At 44.9% G+C, this 21,248-nt stretch overlaps 1 protein-coding gene across 1 annotated transcript in view; it reads right to left on the minus strand.

Annotated features, from left to right (window-relative positions):
- The window catches only part of ULK1 (unc-51 like autophagy activating kinase 1), a 115,157-nt gene that overhangs the window by 46,178 nt on the left and 47,731 nt on the right, over window positions 1-21,248 (minus strand). The window contains exons 8-9 of the mRNA XM_083476420.1: window positions 17,440-17,541; window positions 7,171-7,229 (exon numbers count right to left, since the gene is read on the minus strand). Coding sequence (XP_083332546.1) covers window positions 7,171-7,229; window positions 17,440-17,541 — 161 coding nt within the window. The remainder of the gene's footprint in view (window positions 1-7,170; window positions 7,230-17,439; window positions 17,542-21,248) is intronic.

The following is a 21,248-nucleotide window of genomic DNA, read 5'->3' on the forward strand; positions in this document are numbered from 1 at the left end:
AGGAAGGAAGGAAGGAAGGAAGGAAGGAAGAAAGAAAGAAAGAAAGAAAGAAAGAAAGAAAGAAAGAAAGAAAGAAAGAAAGAAAGAAAGAAAGAAAGAAAGAAAGAAAAGGGCTAGTATGGAAAACTACAGGACATTCCTTAGAGCTCTCTTGCCCAGTGCAAAACAGGAGCTGTTGTGCAGGGGCACCTTCTGAAAAATGATCTAGGTTTTCTACGAAATCCACAGCCCTCTCTTACAGTCACTTCCTAGAAATCATAAAGCAACAGCAGCTGCAAGTAACGTCTGATCCGGGCGGGTCAACAAACAGGAATTTTCCAGCTTGGCTGGCTGGGATGTTCACGTGAGAAGCAGTGCTGGAGGCACGTGGAATGTCAGGACAGGAAGTGCTGGGCACTTTGAATGCTGTGTGGTCCTCCTTAAGGACAGCTGCATCAAAACACCCCAGGTGGTAAGGCAGAGGGATTAAGACCTGTCTCCCAAATCAGGTAAAAAAATCCCATCAAGTCCCAACATTGCAGGAACACAGAAGCTGCATTTTTCACAACTCAGGCTATTTCTCCACCTAGCTCAAATACTGCAGGATTGGAAAACTAGTAACCTCCATAGGCTGCTAGAGCCCAGCTCCCATCATCCTTGACCACTGACCACACTGGCTGGGGCTTGTAGAAGTCCAAGCATGTATGAAAGGCCCCCAGTCCCTGGTTTACTGTGAGTGGCAGACAAAAACGGTCTTTTGCATCGCTAGCTGCCTGGTCCTTTTGTTGATGATGCATTACTTGCTTTCACAAACAGGGCATGGAACCCCAGCATTATGTATTGCAGAAGCACACCGCCTCCGAATGAGGATGCTCCTTTCAGTGAAAATAGTTGAAAGCCGGTAATAATCTCACCCTCTCCTGTCCTCTCCAAGACCATAAATATATTAAGATCACGAGATGCAAAACCAGGAAGCCTTCAGTTCAAATTTCTACCCCTGCTCAAGTTCTCTGGTAGCTGTATGCAAGCCACCAATAAATAGTTTAGGGATACCTGGCCTGCCTTATAGGGCTGGTGCAAGACAGGGGTGAGGAACATGTGGGGCGCACCATGGGTTGTTGGACTACAACTCCCATCATCTCTGACCATCACCCATGCTGGCTGGCTGGGGCTGATGGGGAATCCACCAACATTTGGAAGGCTGGCTAGAGGGACGAATAGTCTGCACTGGTGTAAGACGGTAGCTTCACGGATTGTTATCTTCTCTGCAAAACCTAGCCACAATGGCTCACAATGAAAAGGCACAAATGCAGTTTTTCCTTCCCAAGAGAACACAAGACATGTTGTGCATCCTGTCCCGCTAACAGTTTCCAATGTGGATGAATAGGAGCCCTTGGGATTCCAAACAGGAAGACTTGGACTTTTCATCCATGCAGTGAAACCAATGCCTGAACCTGAGCCCAAGCAGGTTCGCACACGACGTTCGTACACGATGGTAAACATTTTTTGGCACCTGCCAAAATCTAGGTCCTTTCCCCAGTTGGAACATGCATAGGATTTGAACGGACTCTGTGTGCGCTATGCTGTTTTAAACTGTGTTGGTGTAGAAAGCCTTGTGCAACTTGAGACCAGAATACCGGTTGTTCCCTGTGTTATGGAAGTCCGCCTCGCCTATAGCTATCAGGAATGCAGCTCCACTGTACCATTTTCAGCGCCTGCTAAAAACATTTTTGTTCGGATACCCAGATATCTAGAATCCTGATGTGTCGTTATTTCATTGCCATTTTTAGTTTTTTGAACGTTTTAAACAGTTGTTACAAATAATTTTATTTCTTTATTCTTTTCGTAAACTGCTTTGAAGCTTGTTTGTATATAAATTTTATGAAATAAGTAAACCAGACATCATGCATTTAATGTTCCCAGCCCTAAAAGGTGCTGCACCTCCTCTATAGCAAAGATTTGGCAAGCTTCATCGCTTTTGACTTCCAGACATCTTTCTAAACCAGACATCAGGCCTATGCAGCTATTTAAAATTTTCTTGAGAGGCCAGTCCTTTTAAAGATAATTCTGTACTGCATTTTTTTTTTAAATGTTGCTGTACAGTGCACCATGGGTAGGGAAACTAAGGCCTGGGGGCCGGATCTGACCCAATCGCCTCCTAAATCTGGCCTGCAGATGGTCCGGGAATCAGCGGTTTTTACATGAGTAGAATGTGTCCTTTTATTTAAAATGCATCTCTGGGTTATTTGTGGGGCATAGAAATTTGTTCATATTTTTTTCCAAAATACAGTCCGGCCCCCCACAAGGTCTAAGGGACAGTGGACCGGGCCCCTGCTGAAAAAGTTTCCTGACCCCTGCTATACACCATCCTGATGTTTTGCAATAGGGCATTGTATAAATGGTTCAGTGTTGGTTTTTATATGTGCAAATGTTTTAACTGATTCATATAATGTAACAGTTTTATTATATTGTAATTCATTTTGGGAGTTCTCATTTAAAAAGCATTTATAAATGAAATTAACACTAGGCACATAGGTAACGGCTGATATTGAGTTTGCTATCCACTTTGCTCCTCTTTACTAGCACACACAAGAAACTAATCCCAATCCACTTGATCATGGTTTGGTTTGGCTCCCAACAAACCATGGTTTGTTCTTAATTGACTGCTCATGGCTTACTGGCTCTAAACAGTTTGGATAACAGGCTAAGTACTAGCAGGAAGGAGCAAAGTGGTCAGAACTGATTTACTGGGCCAGTGACTTAAAGTGCAAGGAAATTTATTCCTGTCCACACACATCTGAAATAGATCTTGGACGTCACATTCTGGGTTGTGTGATATGTATTCAGCTCCTACTTGCAACCCTAATTTAATTATCCTCACTGCAGAGGACATAAATAGCTTTGTTTATCTGCTGCTCCCCACCCTCCTACCCCACCCCTTCCTTCATACAGCTTCTAGGCGTATTACACAGCCAAGAAACAGGGAGAGCCCACAGCAAACCCAGGGGTCACGTCGAAGCCCTCAAAAAGAGCTGACAAACAGGCTGTCTCCGTTCCACACCCAGTTCATCTGACATTTCCAGTCTCTGCTGAACAGTGTTGTTTCCTAGTCACCTTGTTTAAAAACAAAAGCATGCCGCCCAAAGCGTTATGGGTAGGCAAGCCAGCTTATTCAAAGGGAGAAGGCGAGCACGAGCTATTTCACACCATCTGATTAAAATAGCACGCCCTTTTGGGTCAAAGCCAAGAGCACGGGCTTCCCCGCCTCAGAATGGCATTCACCTGTGTCAGCAAATCTTAGGCTTGAAATGGCATGCTACGTGAGACAAGGGGGTGCCACCAAAATAGCGTCCCCAGGTTGAGGCTCCCTCCTTCTCCACGCAGGTTTGCATCACTTGTAGGGGAATGGTGATGTAAATGAGGGTCCTGGGGTGGGGCTGGGGGAGGAAAAAAGCACAGGGTCTTGAGGCAAGGCCCCCCACCCCAGTAACACCAACCTAGGGGATAGTGGCTGGCTTGCTCAGTGTACAAGCAGGGAGGAACAGAGGGACCAAGACTGGCATGCTTGCAGGACATAAATCAGACATCAAAAATCACAAAACAGAGAAACCAGTAGGAGAACACTTCAATCTCCCAGGACATTCTATACAAGATCTCAAAGTAGCTGTTTTACTACAAAGGAATTTCAGAAATAGACTGGAAAGAGAAGCTGCTGAATTGCAACTCATTACCAAACTTAAAACCATGGAGAGACCTGGTCTGAACAGAGACATTGGATTCTTATCTCATTATACATGACTTAGCCATTTTTCACCTTCTCACCCCTTGCCTTTTCCTGTAAGACCTATTGCAGTCGTTAAGAGTCGTCAACAGGCTCATCTCATCCCACCACCCTTCTGAGTAATACCCCTCCCCACCTTCTCACTATATAGAAGGATCTGGCAACTTCTGTTTCAGTGTATCTGAAGAAGTGTGCATGCACACGAAAGCTCATACCAAGAACTAACTTAGTTGGTCTTTAAGGTGCTACTGGAAGGATTTTTTTTATTTTGCAGGAAACTATTAACTTTGTTTTACTGCTATGTGCAAACTGGGCCAGTAAATAAAGTGTATAGAGAGATTTAATCATGTGAGACAGATGTTAAGCTTCAAACACAGTATTGCAGCAATAAAGCTTCAAGCTACTAGCTGCAACCCTGAAAACTTAAAGCACCTACAATGGCATCAGCTTCCATGGGCTAGAGTCAAATGCAGGAAAGATTACTGAATGATCTGTGTGCGCACAGTTATGCAGGTATACAAACAGGTATGCAGGCATACAAGCAGAAGTTTGTATGGAAATCGTATGGAAATTGCTGGGCAGGAAATTGTAAGCTGTGAGGTCAGAAGGAAATGATGCATAAAAAGTATAGATTGTGCTAATTACATTAAATCTTAAATGAATATAAAGAGCTTATATGCATGCAAAGGGCTGGTGATGCAAATTTTATTGTAATTATCTGCATGTTTTATATATATCTTTTAATTCTATTACTGTTTAATTGCTTCTTAATGACTGCTTTTTCTACATTTTAGGCTGCTTCTATTTTATATGTAAGCTGCCTTGAGTCGCTGTCTGGGAAAAATGCAGGATGTAAATAAATATAGTATGTAAAATAAGCACACTGGCTCATTCACAAAGCGATGTTGACGTTAACACAAACATCCTGGCCTGGCACTGCACTGAGAAGCTGAATCAAACGCCCACAGTGAAATTAAAAGCTTGGTTATCTCTGTTTAAGACCAGAAATTGTGTGAAGAAAATGAAACTTGCAGCATGATGATGGCACAACAGTGGGGCGGCATAGGAGGATATCTCAAACCCAGGGATGCAATTTGCCAGCGGCATCCCTGTGTTTCACACACACAATATATTTTCTCGGCACTAAAGTGGCTAAAACTAAGAGAAGCTCCTTCTCCCAACCTTTAGGCTTCATAAGTATATTGAATCCTGCAAGGAGCATGGCCTGCACCCCTCACAAGGGACACCTAGGAATCAAATCTAGGGATCGGATGGGTTGAAGGAGGTTCAAGCCGCGAACTGCCTGAATTCTGGCATTGCGGTGAGCTATGTTGTAACGGAAGTGAATCTAGGCAAGTCTCACATCTCTGCACTCTTCCCCGGTCACTCTCCTAACATGCCCGTGAGTTTTTGCTTCCAATTTCAACTAACCACACTTTAGTACTGCATCCAAACTTCAAACTGTGGCTAACTGTAACTATGTCTTGCTCCAACAGGTTAGCTTCATTTGAAGCTGGCTTCGTTCAAAGAAACCAAGTTAAAAATAGCCACAGTTTGTTAAGTATGGACAACATGATGAGCTACAGGGTTAATTAAAAATGGAACTGAAAGCTTGTACATTCTTCCTTGAGCCTGCGGTCTAGGAGGAGAACAAAAAGCTCACCAAGGCTCATTCGTGTCACAACAACCCATGGTTTACTGTGACACCCAAACACTGTCAGTGGTTCGCCCACTGTGGAACACCTAAGCTTTGCAGAGGATTCTGGCAAGTATCCTACAGTGAACCCTGGTTCACACACAATGACTAGGCCCAAACAGACTGGGCAGTCACCTTCACAAGAGGTATGAGTGTACATCCAGGAAGATGATAGCAAAAGGAAACTTCTTCACTACTACCATGGTTTCAGAGAGCTGTGTAACCCCCCAGGATTCACAAACACAGTTTGAATAGCAATGCGTTGGGGGGTTTCAACATAGCTGGGAAATCCTTGCTTACTTGAAGCACATCCTGCAGAGTTGTCTTTCTCCTACAACCATGAAAGCCAACAGATTCCTCAGATCACCATTCCATGTGAAACGAACCAGAAATCAGTCTGGTTTCCAAGAACGGTCAAACACTTAATTCAGCGTTTCTCTAACTTGGTTCCCCAGCTGTTGTTCAACTACAGCTCCCATCATCCCTGACCACTGGTCCTGCTACCTAGGGATGATGGGAGTTGTAGCCCAACAACAGCTGGGAGGAACCATGTTTGAGAAACACTAATTCATTCATAACACTCTCTTAGCCAGTTACTGGAAATGGCAGGTGGATCCACCACCAACCCCGGCCAAAAAATTAGAATATAATGAAATCCAGCTCTCCAGTGATAAAAGCCATCACACTAGAAGGAATTCAAAGCTCCTGTGCAGTATTAATGAAGCTCAGCTGTTTCAAAAAGTAGTCTGACCCCTGCAATGAAGGAATTGCAGCTAAAGAATCCCTGTCAGATAGCCATCAATTAGAACAGTTTAGGTGCTATAGGCATATAATGAGTGAATTAATGAGTGAATAGTAATACTACTAATAATGTTGGCAGCCCCAGTTCCCACCCTGGAATTCCCAGTGAGGAGACAGTTGGTCTCATAGAATTCTAGAGTTGGAAGGGACCCCAAGGGTCATCCAGTCCAACCCCCAGCAACGCAGGAGCCCCGGCTAAAGCATCCATGAGAGACAGCCATCGACCCTCTGCTTAAAAGCCTCCAAGGAAGGAGAGTCCACCACCTCCTGAGGGAGACAGTTCCACTGTTGAACAGCTCTTACTGTCAGAAAGTTTTTCCGTATGCCTAGTCAGAATCTCCTTTCTTGTAACTGAAAGCCACCGGTTCGAGTCCTACCCTCCAGATCAGGAGAAAACAAGCATGCTCCCTCTTCTGTGTCCCCTCTCAGCCTCTGCTGTCTAGGAATGATGAATGCTAACCCACAACCACACAGGGTTCTCCCCGAGATAATGGTTATAAAATGCTATATTATAGGTATAAGGGTTTGGACCTGTTTTCATCAGGGATGGTGCGAATGGCACTTGGGTGAAAAGGACGTATTTTGCTAAGCTCAGCTGGGGATGTTTTTGCCTGTTAAAGCTGTCCAAGCCTCCTCCCTCCCTCAAAAAGAATGAAGCAATTGCGAAAAAGAATCTGCTTGGATTGTTTTTGCGCTCCTGGACGGGGTCAACCGAGGTAACCAAGTTTCAGCTTGCCAGCCTCTGGGCTCTGTCATTCCAGGCTAACAGACGGAGGAATCAGGTTGCCAAGTTATTTCTAAACATGCCCAGCTGAGAGCACAAGGGGACAGGTGTTGAGAAGAGTAGAGCAAGTGGCAGTGAAGTTCGAGGGAGAGAGAAAGCAGAGAATAGCAGCACCGAAAGAATGCTTACTTGGGCATGAGCATCTTGTTTTTCTCATAGAAGAGCCGAAGGTCTTGAGGGCTGCTTGCCTGTGAAGGAGTGGGAGAAAGAGGAGAAGGGTGATCAGCAAATTCATACAGCCATCTGGAACCCTATCTATCTATCCATCATCTATCTATCATCTATTTGTCTATCATCTATCAATCTATCTATCTATTTCGCACAAGCAATCTCTTTTTTTAAAAAACATGTAACAAGCTTTATTAATAGTCTTCCAATACATTACATATATATAGTACATCTCTTAAAGTAAATTGAAATTTCAATCATGTACACACAAAAAAGAGAAAAAAACCCATATACTTATCTTTTCTTACATAATTATGAACCTTAAGCTTCAGCTGTATTTATGCTACTTTTTATGCGATTATTAACAAAAAATATTAACAAAAATATCATAAAGACTTTGGACTTCGTCAATTCCCATTGTATGATTTTATTCTAATAGTGAATGTACCTACCATTATCAATCTATTCTTTATATATTCTCTAATACAGTTTTACAGCAATTCGTACCGTTGCTCTTTCTCATATATTTCTTTATCCAAGGTCAATTAAATGCTGCCATAGACGAAAAACCTCTGGTATATTTTTGTACATATCTCTTTTATTTATCATATCCGATCTCAATTCTCCAAAAGCCTGGTTCTTCTGCGGCTAAAGCAGTGCCATCTCCAAACACAACTGGGGAGGAACTCAGATGTTTACAGAGGTGCACAATCACACACATGCTAAAAAAAATTTTTTTTAGCGAAAAGCCCTCAATGGTGCAATCTCCTACCACCAAAGAATAAAGTGCTCAGTAAGGACTTAACATGATTACTTGGCAAAGGATGCAGAGTGTCTAGTGGGATAGGGGGAAATGAAAGGAGAATTAGCTGGGCTACAGCCCAGAACGGGCTCTTCGCACATTAACGTTCTGTTGTTATACTGAATCTTTCCTTTAAAAAATTATAAGCCCCCAAATTTTATCATCTGAGGGCTGCCTCAAGTTAAAACTGTGCTCTAAAAGAAGCTGCACCTTGGAAGGATGTGTAAATTATGAAAATCAAGAATATATTTGCATGTTTAGTTGCATCCAGGTACACTAGTGGCCAAAATTGTGGAAACCTTTTGAAAAAAGTGTATTTCCGAGGTTTGATGGCTTATAACACGATTGGCTCTCTAAACCATGGGTAGGCAAACTAATGCCCGGGGGCCAGATCACCTTCTAAATCCAGCCAGCGGATGGCCCGGGAACCAGCGGTTTTTACATGAGAAAATTTTATTTATTTAAAATGCATCTCTGGGTTATTTGTGGGGCATAGGAATTCATTCATCTCCCCCCCCCCCAAAAAAAATATAGTCTAGCCCCCCACAAGGTCTGAGGTACAGTGGACCGCCCCCCTGCTGAAAAAGTTTGCTGACCCCTGCTCTAAACACTCATGCTCATTGACTACATTCAAATGAAGGAAACCTACTGCAAATCAACCCAAGCAAGTTGTGCTTCCTTTTTCTGGTTATTTGGCTCTAACTTTTAACAGAAAACAGATAATTGAAGAAACTTTGTTGCATTACACTCTTCATTAAATTATCTTTCCACTGATATATAATTTTATGGTAGTACTCCAAAAAAGTGGTGTTATGAGCCATCAAACCTCAGAAATATGCTTTTTCCAAAAGGTTTCCACCATTTTGGCCTCTAGTGTACATTCTGCTAATGGCGTGTGGAGGAGGGCAGGAAAAGAGTAAGGAAAGCCCTGAAGTCCAGCCACTAGAAATCCACTTTGATCCCCATCGGGCTTCACACCCTGCAACAGACATAATTCACATACTTGGACTTTACAGCCCTGAGGACTAGAAGCTTCTGTTCTTTAAAAAAAGGAATCCTTTGGATGCCAAATGCTGAAACCAAAGCTAAATTTCCCCAGGGTGAATTCCAAAACATACATATCCCAGATACTTCTAGTGATACTTTTTATTTTTAATTGTTATTTTTGTAGCGCCCTTTGAAGTTTACTGAGAGGTAGTATATTAATTAGTCTACAGTTATTACTTAAAATAAGCACATTCATTGTTTTACACTGCTGCCGCCGTGCTAGAGTCCCTGTTCATTTTTACAATTAAAAATGCATTATTATTATTCGTTAAATTTATATACAGCCCTTCATCCGAGGATATCAGGGTGGTTTACAATATAACAACAAAAAATGAAGTGGGGAGCTTTGGCAGTGGTGAGTAAAACTTTAGTAAGGTCTACAGGGGGTCAGGGTCAAGGAAATGGGTAAATTAAAAACAGATAAAAATAAGTAAGCTAAATCCTATAAGTCTCGTACAGTGCTTCATTTTTTTAACAAAAGTAAACTACAAAAGGCCCCAAACACATTCTTACAAAAACATGACAGCAAAAAAAGGGGAAACATAAATATACCAACTCTAGAAGACAAGAGGATTAACTGACCAAGAGCCACATGTGAAAAGGGGATAATAGTTGATGTTAAAAATACAATTCACCAGGACACAATCTTCCTCCATGCCCAGAATATTGCCCCCTTGGCAGGTATCACTATCGCCAAGTGCAGCCTGAGCCAGGGACCCCAAACACCACCTTTTTTCAAAACAAGATGCTCTTCAGTGAAGCTAAAATGCTTACAAACCAAAAAGGAGATTGAGAGAGAGTTCAAAACACAAAATGAGGGGCAGAGGGAGAAAGAAAACAGGTGGAAGCTGTTGCTGCGGCAACCAAGCCAGAGACTGGCTGGGCAGCTGGCCCCACAATAATAGCAGCAAATGCTTGTAAAGTGTTCACCCAACACCACAGAACAGCACCCACCATTACAAAACATGACCTGAGCCGCTTGGCTGGGTGAGACAGAAGCTAAAGCTCAATTAAGGAAAGCCTGAAGAATGGGACAGTCAATTCAATTGCATGATCTCACTCTCTTCCACTCCTCTCACAAGTGGGTTCTCTCCTCCAACTCCAGGTTGCAAAAACCACACATTGTCACGAAGTTCAAAATATGGCGACTTATGCTTAGTGCTAACTCCCAAATCCAGTGCTGGGAATCAGAGGCAATCACCACTGCCAAGAGTCATTGAGTCTACAATCCTAAAGCACACTTACTAGAGGGTAAGCCCCATTCAGTATAGTGGAATTTGCTTCTGGAGTAAACCTGGACTGTGCTGTGACAGTCCATGCACTAGGGATGAAGATCCTGATACCTTTTGGACTACAACTCCCATCATCCCTGACTATTGGCCATAATGACTGGGGCTGATGGGAGTTAGGAGCCCAACAGCATGTGCAGGTTTCTCATCCCTGCTCCAAACCCTAGTTTGGAAGTTAACGCTATCTTAAGTTTGCCCAACTCAGATGGTCACTGCAAAAAACTATGGTTATTGCAACCAAGAAACAGAAGAACAAATCTGCAAGAGGGGAGCAGGAGGCAGGCTGTGTAAAAATCCTGGCATTGCTTTGAAGGATTTTCCAAACTGATCCTGAGTTGTGTACTGAGGATATCAGAGGATAGCAGAGTTAAGGTAGCCCTGTTTAGGGAAGTTTTTAATGTTCAATGTTTTATCATATTTTAAATATTCTGTTGGTAGCCTCTGAGAGTGGCTGGGGAAACCCAGCCAGATGGGCGGGGTATAAATAATAAATTATCTATTATTATTATTATTATTATTATTATTATTATTATTATTATTATTCATCTCTAGTCAGCCCTGAAATTCAAGAAGTAGCCCTGGGTGAACCCACAGGTCTTAGCATAGCTTGCCTCACAGGTTTATTCAGAGAATAAAAATAGATTCCATTTTTCTGAGGTTATTGGAGGGAGGGATATAAATTAAATAAATTTTAAAATGAAAGGCAAGCTTTAGAGGGAAGACAGATTAATTTCTTCTGTCTCTCTGTACATACTCCAGTATTTCCAACTCCTGCACCCTAATATGCCAGGGTTGGCCAATCATAACTGCAAAACCAGTGATATTAAGGAGTCAGTGTGTAAGACAAGAAACATGGCTTATATGTTTACACAAGTATTAGAATGAGTATATTAACTATGCTTCCGTTCCTCATCGTCATTAAAAAGCCCTTCAGTGGCATGCTTTTTTTGGGGGGGGCAGGGTCGGAAATTGAATTAACAACTCAATAAACTGTCATACAATCTGTTTACAAGGATTATGGATCCCATTAATCTCATCCCTCTGTTAGGGTCCATTGTTTTAATTTAGAGACACTGGTGAGCACAAAAAGCTCCTTAAAATTAAAATAAAATGACCTGTCAGACATCTGGCTATTATTTAGGATGTGGGGGGTGGGGGAGGTAAACATGCTGGGTGTCACGCAGCACAAGTATGGAAGTGTGTTCCTTTATTTAAAAAAAAGGGGGAACCATGCTACACATTATAACGTAGCAGACTATGCTCTTTTCTCTCTTCCCATTAATGTGGAATCTATGTGTGCCCTTTGCTGTCACCGCTTCACATTGTCAGCTGCCAACAGAGCATGGCAACACCCAACCTGATGACATTAAATAAAGAGTAACTGGGTGGATGCAGATTTTACAGGAGAGCAGTAGGATATGGCTCATGGAGACCATTTTCAGTAGCAGCCATGGGCTGGGTGGTGCTCTTTCCTTTAAAGCCCTAAACGGCCTCGGCCCAGTATGCCCCATCATCTTGCCCGGACACGGAGGTCCAGTTCCGATGGCCTTCTGGCGGTTCCCTCCCTGCGAGAAGCAAGGTTACAGGGAACCAGGCAGAGGGCCTTCTCGGTAGTGGCGCCCTGTGGAACGCCCTTTCATCAGATGTCAAGGAAATAAGCAACTATCTGACTTTTAGAAGACATCTGAAGGCAGCCCTGTTTAGGGAAGTTTTTAATGTTGTTGTTGTTGTTAAAGAAGTGAGGTACTTCTTTCAACTGTTGATTATCAGTCGTGACAGCCTCTCCTGTACTTAAAATGTCACAGTTGGCTGAGCCTTGCTTGGGAGAGAGAAGGGACAAGGGAAGGGGCACATTTATTTTAGTTGATTTAAAATTTGGGCTTAAAGAGAGATGGACTGTCAGCTCACATCCATTCAGATGGAAAAATACTTCCAGCAGGTTTCATATGCTTTGGAAGTATAAAGACAGCTGCAACTCGCCCCGCACAACTTACAGGACAGTCTTTCAAAAAGCCAGGCACACCCTTGCAATAGTTTTGCAAAGGCCATGCTGCCGCCGTTCCCACATCCCCGATAACTGGATCCTCGTGCACACATATTGCACCTGCCAGACATCACTGCAAGGCACCAGGAAGCCTTGTGCCAGCTCAAATGCAAGGAGGACCATTTGAGAGCAAGGAATCTATATCTCGTTACAGAGGGTGCTGGATGTAACGAGATACAAATACATTTCCATATTGATCCTTAAGATTGGGAGGGGAGAATTTCAAAAAGGGATTTTTGCAGGTTCTCCCTCGAGAACTTAAGGAAAGCCCTGCTTGCTCGCAGTCTTAAAGTACATCTACTGCAGCTTCCCATTTCAAGGAAATCTTGGCTAAGCCAGGAGTCACCAACCATTTTGGACTATGGGCCCATTTTGAATTTTGAGAGTGAGCTGGGGGTGCCAGTCACAAAATGGCTGCCATGGCGAAGCATGGCATAATTTAAAAATTAGAGGGATAGCCACCCCTGACAACCTTAGGCTTAACATGGAAAGTCAGCTATATGTAGCTGGTCCTGGCTACTGAGATATCACACAAACTGTTGTCATAACAGAAAGCATTCCTCAGCACCAGGAAAAATATACAAGGCGCCACAGAAATTACTTAGAAAGTAAATGCACATTTTCTTCCATAACTTTCTTTCTAGGAGAGATAGAGACTTTTGTCAAAATGAAAGATCAAGAGTCTGAGGCACCGGTCCAGGAACAACGTGGTGCTGGGTTGGTGACTTGTGGGCTAAGCAGTGTTTCCAAGAAGCTTTAGTAAACCTCCACCCCACTGCCACCATCTGTTTGTCCCCCAACACCTGTTAACTGAAGGGACACAGTCTCTCAATCTGGTTGGTTTTTTTTGCTTTGCTCCCGTGATCAACTGACCATCGTTGCTGAACTTTTTAGACAACCATTTTCAACGGGCTGCTGGATTAACTTGTTTCAAACCCTTTTATTAGCTGCCAAGATCGCTGCTTTCCACTGTGGGGTCAGAACAATTACTCCTATAATCAAGAGTGGCTAATTAAGCGATGAGAGATTGCCAAAAATGGACAAGGTTCTGGGCAAGATCTGGACAGAAGAACAAGACGGGGATCTTTCTACATGACAAAGCTCAAGCATTATATAAAAGCTCAGGAAAGGCATAATATACAAAATAACTTTATAAAGGAAACAACTGAAGTTTATGCCCATAATAGTTACCCCCCCTTTTTTTTTAGCCAAGGCAGACTCTCAATGTATTATTACTATTCTGGAATGATAAATAAATTATTCCGGAATGATAAATAAAGATGATGAATCCAGATGTGCCCTTCTCAGAATAATGAGTGTTTTGTGCTTTTCAGTGTCCATTGTGGGGTCTCCTTGTTGTTGTTTTTAAAAAAAGAATATTTTTGTGTATGAATGTTTGCATAAGAGTAAGTAATAAAATATAACCATATGAAGAAGCAAACTGAGGACGTTCAGGAGCATGCAAACCTATCAGCTTTGCATTATCATTACCCCCTTTACTTCACTCTCACTGCTTCTTTGCACAGAATCTAAAGTTGGCCCAACTCTGCACCCTTTCTGTTTTCTGTTTTGTCTAATCAGCACAACTCCAGACACCAACTGTGTTGACACAGATTGAAGGATTATCAACCCAGGGGCCTACACCTACTCCAAATGCCCTGGGCAAAAAGGAAGGCCAGCGATGGACCAATGCAGCGATGCGTAAACATAAAGCAGCTTAACAGTAGAAAAAATGACCTGTGATAACAAGAACCATCGTGTGTTATATTCACACGGAGCTCTTCCAAGAGCTCACCAAGGATGGTGTACAGTGGAGGCTGTGGGGGCCACTCACCTATCAACCTCATTCTACCCTCAGCCAGCCCCCACCTGCTTGCCCTTTTTCTTATAAGCAGTTCAAGGGGACAGGACTGCTTATCAGTTTCCTCTTGCTCAGTTTCAGCATTGTCCTTGTAGAACTCAGCAGGGAGAAGGATGAGGCCAAAGCTGGAGTTAGTTGGGTCAGGCCTCAACTACGGTTGGTCTCCCTGGCTTTCCGTCCCAATCGGCACCAGTCGCCATTACCTGAACATACTGAGCTGGTGTAGCAAGTGCGATTAAGTGTACGAACCAGGAAGTCTCTAGGTGTAAATCTCGCCTTAGAAAGGAGAGAAAGGAAGTCACTGATCTACGAAAGGAAAGACCTCAAAAAGTGGTCTGGCTGGAAGTTGCATCACCACTTAGCATGGGCCTAATTAATCTGGTTCTCCCAAATTAATCATTATATCAGACCCGAAAGTCCCAGACACCTCTCGGTTATTATTAAAAATCACGCCCACATGAAAACTCCAATTCTAGTTTCTCAAGGCTGGAAGAGAACTGCTGTTGTGCAAGTCAAAACATCTTCAAGATCTGCTAAAACCTGACTGCACTACTTTATTATGTTTTTTAAAAGAATATTTGTTTAGGAAGACCTTTGAAGATCTCCTGTTATCTTTAGAATGCTCCAGGGGGCCCTTGCAACTCATTTTACTACTTAATTAACAAAAACAATTGAAGAAAAACCACACAAAATCCCACTTCCTCCTCTCCCTCCTGCTCCCGATGACCTCTCTCACGATCAAGATATAAAGAGCAATCCCGGGGCAGGGTGGAGCCAGGAATGGTAGGAGGCAGCACATTTAAATATGTACACCCCAAGCATCTTTGTAAAACCTGGGGTTTTACAGACAAGGAGACTAGAAAAGTTAAGTCTTGTTTGTGATCACTATTTGAGCTTTGCCCACCACAAAAAAAAGAGCATTGGGGGGAAATCATCTAAGAGAGGAAGCGGCTTTTAAAAAAGTACTGAATGTTATAACGTGGTTGCCGCCATGCTAGATTTTCTAGAAAGCTTGCCAAATCAGTTTTATCCTTCCTAGCCAGGTCCTTTCTGTCTATGGCAATCATACTGGCAGCTGGTATCACTCGCTTGCTCGCTGAAGCCGAAACTTTGGGAGGTCCACAAATCTTAGCTGGCCTTGGGATCCAGCCAAAATGTATGCTTGCCACACACACAGCCTGCAGACAAAGGGGCAAAGGATGTGCTCGATGTTACGCCATGCTCAAAGCTTGAAGCGATGGGGAGCAAGAAGCCCCTGCCCTCCTCAGCTGGGGTACTAGAAGGCAGGGGGAAAGATGGCTCACCCCTCTTGCACAGAGTCTCAAAAAACACAACAGGTAGTTTTGATGCTCTTTCCAAGTGCTTAGGACACCATCAGGCAGATTTCCTGCTCTTCTCCATGCTCAGCAGTACAGCAATCCTCCCTGAGGTTGAACTTGCCATGCTCAAAAGAATACTTGCACTCCCTTGATTATTCTCTACACCCATTCTTAAGTCTCTCAGAGCAGAATGGGTAACACTTCCTGGTTAACTATCCCTCACGTGGTGATAAGAGGTAGCTGGTAAAGTCAGCTACAGTATGCAAGCATAAAGCCGAGCATAATCTGATTGCAAAATCAAGCATTGCCTTTCAAAAACATCCAGAACACAGTGGGCAGATTGTTAGGCAGACCTTGGTGGAACAGCCCAAAACCTTTTGCTGCAGAGACAGAAAAGCCAATGGCACATGAACACACAGACACAGACACAAGGGTCAAAGCCAGTCAAGTTATTTTGGCAACTGAGGCAGAAGATTCACAAATGCCTCTCCCACTTCCTGGCAGTAAAAATAAATTCAAGCAACGATCATCCAAAATCAACTGCCTAAGGCAGCTGCCTCATTTTGCCTAATGGTTGGGCTGGCCCTCTGTATTGAACAGATTACTAAACTACTTAAAGAGATATTACTCAGTACTTCTGGTTTGTTTCTGGGCAGTGTTGGTGTTGACCTACAAAAGCTCCAATGCCCAAGGCAAGGTTATCGGAAGGCTTGCCTTCTCCTGTAGGAACCTGCTGAGGACATCAAAAGGCCTGTCTTCAGAAACAGGTGGGTGGCTACCAGAGACAGGCTTTAACTGTGGCAGCATTTGGGGTTTCCCCCTCTACTTTTCTTACCTACTGATTCATTCCACTGCTGCTACATCTGAGGGGAAAGCGGTTGGGCTCAGAGAGTGGAGGAGGAGCTGGTATTGATTTTAGGGTTTGCTCGTTTTCATTTTGTATTTTTATATTCTGATGCAAGCCACTCTGGAAAGCTGCATTATCCAGAGGAGATGTGAACGTATTTTAAATGGGAAAAGGCTTTCTAAAACCTTTTCTCCCAAAACGGTGTGGAGGAGGATGGCATTAAAAGTCAAGAGTGGGAGAGAGAAAGTGTCCCGTTTCAGTCCTTGCACAGCGGATGGTGCCTCCTACCTGGGCAGGAAGTTCTATAGTCTACCCCAGGGGTCGGCAACCTGCAGCCCATGGGCCACAAGCAGCCCACGGGGGTCGTTTAAACAGCCCACAAGCTGCCTCCGAACCAAGCTGCCCGCTTGGCGAGTCCCCATATGCTGAGCTAAACCGGCATAGTGGGGAGTAAAGACTCGCTTCCACGGTGCCGGAAATCGCGTCTGCGCAGATGCCAGAAATTGATCCGGCCCACGAAGCGATCTCTGCGGGAGTGAACCAGCTCAGGCGAGGTAAACCTTGCTGACCCCTGCTCTACCCCATACAGTTGCTAATCCCCAAAGAAGCTTCCCCTCAGGCCAATGGCCTGCCCAGACAGTTGCAAACTGGGAAACAGGCACTAATCGCAGCTACTTGACCCCAATCTCCTCACACTTGGTTTCATTTTTCTCCAAGTACAGCAAGGGAAGAATCGCTCTGGGATCTTTGGATGAAGGGCGGCATACAGATACAATAAACAGAGTAAATGAAATGAAGGAAGAAAAACAGTGCTACCATCCACCGAGACTTGTGGCATTTGTAACAGACGGCTTGTGTCCCTTTGGGCCAAACCCAAAGTTTCTCCCCATGTGACATGGATGATGCTCAAGTTGGAGGCTGGAATTCTTTTTTTCAACGAAAACAACCTCCAAGGAGAGGCAGGTGAGCAATCCAGAAGGCCTAATGAGCAGCCATGAAACTAAACCACAAAGTAACTCACCTGGAAGGGGGCTTTTCCAGTCAGACACTGGTAAATGATGGTGCCAATACTCCACAGGTCAGCTTTGGCGTCGTAGTGTTGGGACATAATGACTTCTGGGGCCTGCAATAGGAGAAGAAAGGGAACATTACATTTTGTTTTAATGCCTCAGCTTCTGATTTATTTTATTTTATTTTATTTTTAAAACCTTTTTCTTGGTAACTGTGAAAGAAAGTGAGTCCCTTTCCAAACAGCATGCATAAGCATATACACACACAGAGAGTGGCCAAGATTCCACAAAAGAGATTAGAGATTTTGTTCCCAGCTCAGAATGATGTAGTTATACAGGCATGGAGAAGGTTATTTCATAACTCTAATCATGTTAATTCAGGCATGATTTTGCTTTAATGAGATAAAGAAACTAACACCTTATCTCCTGACCTGCTGGAGATGGGGGGGGGGGGAGAGGTCCATGCCCTTCTCATGCATGCATGTTTCTGTTTGTGAAAATATATAATACACATTTGCATATACAGAGCCATAGCGGGGGGGGGGGGGCTGGGGATGCTAACCAGGGTTTTTGTCCCGGGTGAAGCCTCCAAAGGGGCGTTACTGATGTTCCCAGCCTCTGTATGTGTGTACGCAAATGTGGGTGCCAAATTGGGTCTTTGACCTGGGTGAAATAAAGCCTATTTTCACTCATCATATGTACTTGCATCCATTATGTATCTGCATTCTGTATTACAAGGGTAGCCAACACAGTGCTTTCCAGATGATGCTGGACTACAACTCCCATCATCCCTGGCCATTGGGCTGGGGCTGATGGGAGTTGTAGTTTAACAACAACATTTGGAGGTCATCATGTGGGCTAACCCATGTTCTATTGTAGGGGTAGGCAACCTAAGGCAGAGGGGCCAGATGTGGCCCAATCGCCTTCTCAATCCAGCTCGCAAACGGTCCGGGAATCAGCGTGTTTTTACATGAGTAGAATGTGTGCTTTTCTTTAAAATGCATCTCTGGTGTGAGGGTTTGATTAGCTGCTTGTGCGTGAAAACGTGCTCCCTCAGAGTTTGTGCGACCCCACAAACCTCCGTGTGTGACGGAGCTCCTCAGACATGTCTGCTCTAGTCACTAGTAGAGTCCGACAGTGGCTGTCTGCGGAAGCGTTTCCAGCAAAGAAGTTCCTTAACGGAAACGCGTCTCCTGGACTCACGGCGTGACAGTTTCCTGCGAGGTGTGGGTCTCCCTATGGGAGACTCCGATACCTCCCCACTGTTCTCGCTGGAAGCCTCCCTGAGCCCTCCCTCCTGCTCGCATTCCCTCAGAGACCCACTCCTCCCCCTGCTGGTCCCTGCTTCAGCAGTTGAGTCTCTTTCATCCTGCCTGAGTCCCTCCACCACCTGATGCTCTGATGGCAGTTCCCTGACATCCACCTCCCCTCCAGGGCCCCCCTCACCCCCTCCCAATTCCTCCCCCCTGGGAGGTGAAGGGCTAAAACCCCGAAACGAATCTTCCTCATCTTCTGACGTCTCGAACAATTCTCTCCATCGATCGTCGTCCTGACCCGCTGAATCCTCTTCCTCTTCAGAATCTGGGAACCCCTCCAACTCCTCTTCCTCGTCGGTGGTGGCAAAGTATTCCCTTCGGAACCTCGCTACCGGCTGAGGTTTACGTGGGAACCTCTGATGAAAAGTCTCTATTAAAACCTCGTCATTGACATCCTCTGCCCTAACCCAAGTGTTTTCCGACTCCGGTTCCCCTTCCCACATTACCAAATACTCTACTTGATCTCCCTTCCACCTGGAATCGAGGATCTCCGCTACATGGTAGCTGTGTTCCTTCTCCTCCATTGCTGGTCCCCTAGTGACCCTCCCCTCACTGTCTCCTCTATACGGTGACAGCAACGACCTGTGAAAAACTGGGTGCAGCTTCATGTGGTTCGGTAACCGGAGCCTGAAAGCCACTGGATTGACCTGCTGTATGACTTCAAACGGACCCAGCCTTTTGGGTCTTAATTTCTTACAACCTCCTTTGAATGGCAACCCTTGGGTTGACAGCCACACCTGGTCCCCCACCCTGATGCTTTCACCTTCCCTTCTGTTTTTGTCTGCCTGCCTCTTATATTCCTCCTTAGCCCTGTTTAAATTGAGTTGGAGCTGGCGATGGATCGCTTCCATTTCTTCCACGAACTGTTCTGCAGCTGGAACGCTCCAGTTCTCCCCCTCCCCCCCTGGGAAGGCTCTGGGATGGCACCCGTGATTAGCCAAAAAGGGGCTCATCCCCGTGGACACGTTCTCTGCATTGTTGTAGGCAAATTCTGCCAACGCCAACTTCTCCACCCAATCATTCTCTCTGTCATTAACATAACACCTCAAATATTGTTGGAGAACCCCGTTTGCTCTTTCCGCCTGCCCGTTGGTTTCGGGATGACGGGCCGTCGAGAAATTAACCTCTACATGCAGTAAGCTCATGAGCTTCCTCCAGAACCTGGAAGTAAATTGTTTCCCTCGGTCTGAAACCACCCTCAAGGGGGCGCCATGCAACCTAAACACATTCTCTACAAACAATTTGGCGGTTTCTTCTGCTGTAACCGCATGTGAGCAGGCTATGAAGTGGGCCATTTTAGTTAACAGGTCTACTACAACCATGATGGCTGTTTTCCCTCTAGACCTTGGCAGATCAGTCATGAAATCTATTGCCACTGCTTCCCACGGTCTCTCAGGTGTGGGCAGTGGTTCTAATAAACCAGCCGGCGCCCGCCTCTCCCCCTTGGCTCTTTGGCATTGTTCACACCCTCTCACATACTCCCGCACATCTTCCCTGACCTTGGGCCACCAAAATTCCCTGGTAACCAGCCACATGGTTTTGTGTTGCCCAAAGTGCCCTGCTGTGGGGCTATCGTGCAGCTGCTTGAGTACCTTCTCCCTCAATTCCCCTTCAGGTATATATAACGCTCCCTTATAATACAATGCCCCATTTCTCTCCTCAAAACCACCGGATTTGTCTTCCTCCCCTCTGAGATCCCTGAGTTTCCCCTGGGCGTATGCATCCTGCACCGTACCCTCTACCAATTCCCTTTGCCCCACCAAAGTCGCCCCACACACCCAGCGGTCCTCTGGAATGATATGGGTTTCTTCGGGTGCTCCCTCCCCCTCCAAATATTCAGGTTTGCGTGAGAGAGCGTCCGCCCTAACATTCTCTGGGCCTGGCACATAACAAATCTCAAAGTTAAATTTGGAGAACTCTTGGGCCCATCTCAACTGCCTTTGGTTGAGCACTCGCGCCGTTCTCCAGTACTCTAGATTTTTATGGTCCGTGCACACTTGCACTTTATGTTGTGCACCAACTAGCAGATGCCTCCATCTCCGGAACGCCTCATGAATAGCAAGCAGTTCTCGGTCGTACACCGTGTAGTTCCTCTCGGATTTGTTCAGCTTCTGCGAGAAGAAGGCACACGGACGCCACTCTGACTCCTCCTTCCCCGGCTGCAGAAGAAGCACCGCCCCTATGGCTCTGTCAGATGCGTCTGTTTCAACCCTTAGCTTCTTTCGTAAATCCACATGCAGAAGTTGTTCTTCAGAGGCGAAGGCCCTTTTCAGTTCCTCAAACGCTCGCTCCGCCTCCGCCGTCCATACAAACTTCTTTTTACTGCTGAGACAGTCAGTGATGGGCGCCGTCAGATGGGCGAAGTTGCGGATGAACTTACGATAAAAGTTTCCAAACCCTAGGAACCTCTGCACATCCTTCTTGGTTTTGGGTGTTTTCCATTCCAGCACTGCCTGTACCTTGCCGGGATCCATGGCCAATCCCTTGTCTGACAGGCGGTACCC

Source organism: Podarcis liolepis (genome assembly GCF_965112155.1).
Source record: "Podarcis liolepis genome assembly, chromosome: 15".
Lineage (NCBI taxonomy): Eukaryota > Metazoa > Chordata > Lepidosauria > Squamata > Lacertidae > Podarcis > Podarcis liolepis.